Source organism: Anopheles maculipalpis, chromosome 2RL (assembly GCF_943734695.1).
Source record: "Anopheles maculipalpis chromosome 2RL, idAnoMacuDA_375_x, whole genome shotgun sequence".
NCBI lineage: Eukaryota > Metazoa > Arthropoda > Insecta > Diptera > Culicidae > Anopheles > Anopheles maculipalpis.
The window spans coordinates 5,794,448-5,800,000 of record NC_064871.1 but is presented as its reverse complement, the minus strand read 5'-3'; the positions used below and the strand labels follow the sequence as shown (position 1 = coordinate 5,800,000).

The 5,553-nt window shown below is 47.9% G+C and overlaps 1 protein-coding gene across 5 annotated transcripts in view; it reads left to right on the top strand.

Moving 5' to 3' along the window:
* LOC126556629 (voltage-dependent calcium channel type A subunit alpha-1-like) overlaps positions 1 to 5,244 on the top strand; it is a 17,473-nt gene extending 12,229 nt beyond the window's left edge. For 2 of the 5 annotated variants that reach the window (XM_050212008.1, XM_050212011.1), the window contains 14 exons: positions 1 to 203; positions 319 to 429; positions 496 to 579; positions 657 to 839; positions 913 to 1,004; positions 1,160 to 1,310; positions 1,380 to 1,507; positions 1,584 to 1,786; positions 1,847 to 2,156; positions 2,233 to 2,393; positions 3,654 to 3,854; positions 4,197 to 4,348; positions 4,427 to 4,689; positions 4,990 to 5,244. The exon at positions 1 to 203 is cut by the window's left edge and continues 164 nt beyond it. In XM_050212008.1, coding sequence (XP_050067965.1) covers positions 1 to 203; positions 319 to 429; positions 496 to 579; positions 657 to 839; positions 913 to 1,004; positions 1,160 to 1,310; positions 1,380 to 1,507; positions 1,584 to 1,786; positions 1,847 to 2,156; positions 2,233 to 2,393; positions 3,654 to 3,854; positions 4,197 to 4,348; positions 4,427 to 4,689; positions 4,990 to 5,134 — 2,387 coding nt within the window. In that variant the 3' untranslated portion in view covers positions 5,135 to 5,244. Of the gene's footprint in view, positions 204 to 318; positions 580 to 656; positions 840 to 912; positions 1,005 to 1,159; positions 1,311 to 1,379; positions 1,508 to 1,583; positions 1,787 to 1,846; positions 2,157 to 2,232; positions 2,394 to 3,653; positions 3,855 to 4,196; positions 4,349 to 4,426; positions 4,690 to 4,989 lie in introns of all 5 variants that reach the window. The other 3 variants (XM_050212010.1, XM_050212009.1, XM_050212007.1) reach the window with 3 other exon arrangements.
* The last annotated feature ends 309 nt before the right edge of the window (positions 5,245 to 5,553 follow it).

Genomic DNA, 5,553 nt, shown 5'->3' with positions numbered 1-5,553 from the left:
AGGCGGAGCTGCAGGATGGCGAAATCGATAAGAACCAAAAGTCCTGCATCGACTTCACGATCGGTGCCCGGCCGCTGGAGCGCTATATCCCAACGAAACATTCCGGGTTCAAGTACACGGTCTGGCGCATCATCGTGTCGGCACCGTTCGAGTACTTCATTATGACACTGATTGTGTTCAACACGCTGCTTCTGATGATGAAGGTACGCACAACACCTTACTAAACTACCCACTAAAGTCATCTAATACCTCGTAGTTGGTTTGTCAGTCCACACAAATGACAGTTCTGTATATTGATTCTAAATTTTGTTTCCGCAGTGCCACGATCAGAACAAAAAGCTGGAAAACTTCATGAAGTACCTCAATATGATATTTACCGGCATGTTCAGTGTGGAAACGGTACTCAAAATAATAGGATTTGGCGCAAGGGTAAGAGCGACTCAGCCTCCAAAACGGGGTATTCCATTCTTCACCGAAAATCTCTACTATTTACAGAACTTTTTCAAAGATGCTTGGAATGTTTTCGATTTAATCACTGTAATCGGTAGTATAGTTGATGCGTTGATATTATTATTGTGGGTAGGTATCATACAACGGCTAACCAGCTTCCTATATCGACTGACCAATATTCAAAATCTCATTTGCATCGTTCGTAGGAAAATTCTTTCAATGTCGGATTTCTGCGACTCTTCCGTGCTGCCCGTTTAATCAAGCTGCTCCGCCAGGGTGACACCATCCGTATTCTCCTCTGGACTTTTGTCCAATCTTTCAAAGCACTGCCCTATGTTTGCCTGCTGATTGCAATGCTGTTCTTTATCTACGCCATTATAGGAATGCAGGTTTGTAGCTGAGAATCTTTTCCTCTTCCTGACTGTTGGTTCGAATTAAAATCATCTTATTATCTTTGTTTAGGTGTTTGGAAACATAGAACTAGATCCCGATACCGCCATCAGTCGTCACAACAACTTCCGATCGTTCCTCGACGGTTTAATGTTACTATTTCGGTAAGGAAATCTAAATGTTTAAAGCCTGAAAGTATCCCATCAATTCAGCGAAAAGAAAACCTTTTAAAAAACTGCATACATTCGGGCGTTAATGTACATCACGATTCCATGGTAGGTTTATTTACTCAATTCAATTTTCTATTGCACTGTTTCAGATGTGCTACCGGCGAATCTTGGCCGAATATTATGTTAGCTTGTCTTAAGGGACGACCCTGCGATCCACGGGCGAACAAGCCGAACGAAACCTGCGGATCGACACTGGCATACGGGTACTTTGTGTCATTCATATTTTTCTGCTCTTTCTTGGTGAGTGGTTTTCATTTGCGAAACGGTGCTCTACCTGGATCCCGTTGCTCATTGTCTATTGTTTTGCAGATGTTGAACTTGTTCGTTGCTGTCATTATGGATAACTTTGACTATCTGACCAGAGATTCCAGCATCCTTGGTGCGCATCATTTGGATGAGTTTGTTCGGATATGGGCCGAATACGATCCATCTGCATCGTAAGTTATCTTTCCGGGGATTATTGTTCGCTTAGGATGCATGCTAATCCTGTCGTTGTACACTTGCTGTCCACAGTGGTAAGCTGCACTACACCGAGATGTACGACATGTTGAAGAACATGGCACCACCGCTCGGATTCGGAAACAAGTGTCCCAACCGATTGGCGTACAAAAAGCTTATACGGATGAACATGCCGGTAGACGAGGAAGGTAGAGTAGGCTTCACCACGACACTGTTTGCATTGATACGGGAAAATCTTAGCATCAAGATGCGACCAGGTATGCTATTTACTTATGATCCTAAGGTATCCGCCATACTCATACTATGGTACATTTCAGCCGAAGAGATGGATCAAGCAGATATGGAGCTGCGTCAAACTATCAGGCAGATATGGCCAATCCAGGCGAAAAAGATGGTGGATCTACTGGTACCACCGAACAACGTGCTAAACACTGGCAAGATGACGGTTGGCAAGATCTACGCAGGCATTCTGATGCTAGAAACCTGGCGCAACAATAAGGGCGCCCGTTATGACTTCGAGCCGGAGCTACAGGAGCACAAAAACCACGAGATACAGGAACCGTACATCGACGACGGTCATCTGCATCCCGATCAAAGAAATGGACATGTGCGATCACCCAGCTTGCAGTAAGTAGTCTACCCGTAAACGAGAACGGATCCGCCGTACTAACACGTCCATGTTTTCCTGGTTTTCCTTTCACAGCAGACGTGGATCAGCACTGGAACGATCGCCAAGCCCGAGGCATCTGCACCACGACATCGGTTTCTCGGAGACCGTCTCGAACGTGGTGGAGATAGCCCGCCGGGACCATCTTATTGGTAGGCACCACTATGGTCATGGCTATGGCGGTAGATATCATAGAGGTATCATCTCTCACGCTTCACTTATTCATTATCCCCCGCTCACTACTACTACACGTATCGCACGAACCCGCAATGGGGAGGCGCGTGTTTTACGCCCCTGTCCGGCGCGGGCCGTGTACAGTCAAAGCACTCACTCGACAGTGGCACTCCTTGTCCTGTTATGCGATATTTATTTTCCTGATAGATATAGCGATCAGTTGCGCCTAGCTCTGGTGGCGGTTGTTTCAAGTGGATGACGCGTTCCGCGGACCGCGGATCTAGCTCGTGATGCAAAGCTGGCCGTTGAGTACTCTGAGTTTGTGGTTTTGCTCGCTTTAGCATGATCCTCCCCCTTTCTGGAATAGAATCTCCATCTACTAGGGATGGTTAGGGACACCCGGAAACTACGCTCCTCCAAAAGCTAAGCTTCTTCTCCCCCATGCATTCTTCCCCTTGTCCGATTTCACTAGACGCAAGCAAAAACTCATCTTAGAAACCTGGTAGAATGGAATTCCAATCTCTGTTATGGTATCTTGTCCTTTTTCACCCGTTTTCCGTCTGAATGCCGTTCCGTTGACTAGTGCCAGTAGCGAAAACGTCTAGCGTGTGTTATGTCCTAGCGAATTGCTTCAACCGTTCTATATAGCCAATTTTCAACTGCTATTCTTACACATTCCAAAAATAACACATACACATATACGTACACAAACTGTCCCTCCTTATCAGACTAAAGGTCTCACTCCAAATAGGAACAGAAAATCGGACACATCTTCCAAAGCCTGCATATTCTCTCTTTCTCTCTCTCTCTCTCAATCGATTGGAATTCAAAGATTGCTGAAGGTGCGAATGCGAATTTGGGAGGACATCTTTTCCTCGACGAAAAGAAGCTCATTCCTTCCTTTCCCATCTCCCCACGCCAGCCTGGAAATTTCCATCGCATGAAGATAGTTCTTTTTGATCTTTTAGGTAGATCCCCTATTTTGCACCGGGACTAATGGGGATCATAGGGTGTATGGGTTGTGGTAGGTGCATATGCTGCTGGGAGCAGGGTACAACGGTACAATCCTTGGTACACTGCTCCCAGTGTGGATGCACTGAACCATCACCCATCGCAGCAACGACCATATGCGTTTAAAAGGTTACTAAAGTCTCAATCCAAACAGGAGAATTACAGCACAGGGATCAAGTGATCATGAAAATAAATATGACAAACAGCCAACAACAACAAAAAAACCACACGAAAACACACTGTACATAGATTTGACATTTTGTAACATAAAGGTTCCTGGTCCGTAGCCACCAGTCCGGCACGTTCGCCCTCGCCCAGTCGCTTGGATACGCAGATCAGTGCCCACCATCGGTGCAATCGTAGAATACATCCGTACGGTACGACTAGTCTCGGTCAGCGCTCACGGTCCCCGAGTCCGGCACGGCTGCAGGAGTGGAGAGAACGGGAACGTGACCGGTATCGCGAAGAAATCGGTGACTATCGATCGAGTGAACCGCCCCACCGAACAAACTTTCACTAACATATGTCCTTCTTCCTCTTCCCTCTGTCCACCACCCACTCTCTTTCTCTCTCTCTCTTTCTCTCTCTCTCTCTCTCTCTCTCTATCCCGCCACCCCAATCCCTGGACATCTCGATCTCTCCTACACGGAACAACTCTGCTTCCCGGTATCTACTATCCGACCACCCCCACCCACCCACCTACCACCACCAACAACCCCCACCCACCTGTGCTGCGATGGCTTGCCCGCCTTGTCCCGCCAAACCCGGGTACGGTACGCTTGCCTGCAACTTCTCTTTCTCTTTCCATTCCACAGTGTCCCGCCCGTACATCCAGCACACGTACCCAGTATTACAATCACACCGAGACTTTGGCCGCCGGCTGCCGCCCAGACCAATCAAGCCGACGACGCTGCAGCTCAAGTCCACCAACATCAACTTTCCGCAGCTCAACACGAGTCCTACTCATGTAAGTGGACGGATCGTTTCCCGCAAAACTGTGCTCCGTTGGCGCGTGCAATAATCATCCTGTTCTGGTCCCTTGCAGCAAAATCTACATCTGGCCCTAAACACCCACAGCCTGCCGTACAGTGTTCATTCGTTGCCGGGATCGCGGGGTGACATACCGCGCGATCCTCGCATCTACCATCACACCGAAAGCGAGCGGGATCGTGAGCGGGAAAGGCTACGGGAGCGGGAACGGGACTATGGATCGCGGTACGTGTTCCGTGACACCGAGCGGGAGCTGTTCGAGATTGAGCGCGAGCTAGAGCGAGCACGTGATTCAGCCCGGGACACGGAGTACGAACGGTACGTTGACGATATTCAGGATGATTGGAGGGAAATTTGCCTGAAAGTATGCAGTTGAGTAGAATTAAATTGTTAGTGAGATTTTAAAAATTGAGTAAGAATCAAAACGAATCTCATACTTTCAGGCGTTTTGATTTGCTTTTTTGTTTTGTAATTTAAAATTAATTTTAACAACTTCATTAGTCTTTATTACTCTTAAACAAACTACTCCTATGAAGGTTTGTCTCGCATATGCATACTTTTGGGCGTTTGCGTCCTAACTAATCTAACCCACATTCCTCTAACTTCCGTCCATTACAGCGTCGAACCGTTATCGTACGAGCATCTGTACACGTTGGGCCGCACCGGGGGCAGCTCGTTCGGTTCGTCCGCCCTAAACGGCTACAAACCGAAGGTCGGCATGCATTCCATCTACTCCGAGTCGGACGAAGGCGACTGGTGCTAGCACCGGTTAACCGACGACACAACGAAATCAATGCAACTATCCAACTCCACTGCCAAACCAGCAGCAATGAACGAGCATATCCGTGCGGCACCGTTGGACTTCCGTTGGGCTCCCGCTGGACTCCAATCAGCTGGCGGGGCCGCTCCTTCTCCGCACCGGCACCACAGCCCAGCAACGAAGGGGCAATACTTGCAGCGGAGCATACCAGCACTGCTGGCGAACCTGCATACGATTGTGATCACATTAATCTCCGGTTAGGTTTACTAAAGTGCTGACTAGTTTATAACGCTTAAAGATAACGCTGCTTGTGGCGGCTAAACAATGGATGAGAGGGAGGGGGAAACGGAGAATGAAGAGAATTTAGAAGTCAACTTCCCCGCAAAATATAAGAAAGAAATCTGTTCGCAATCGCAAACGCA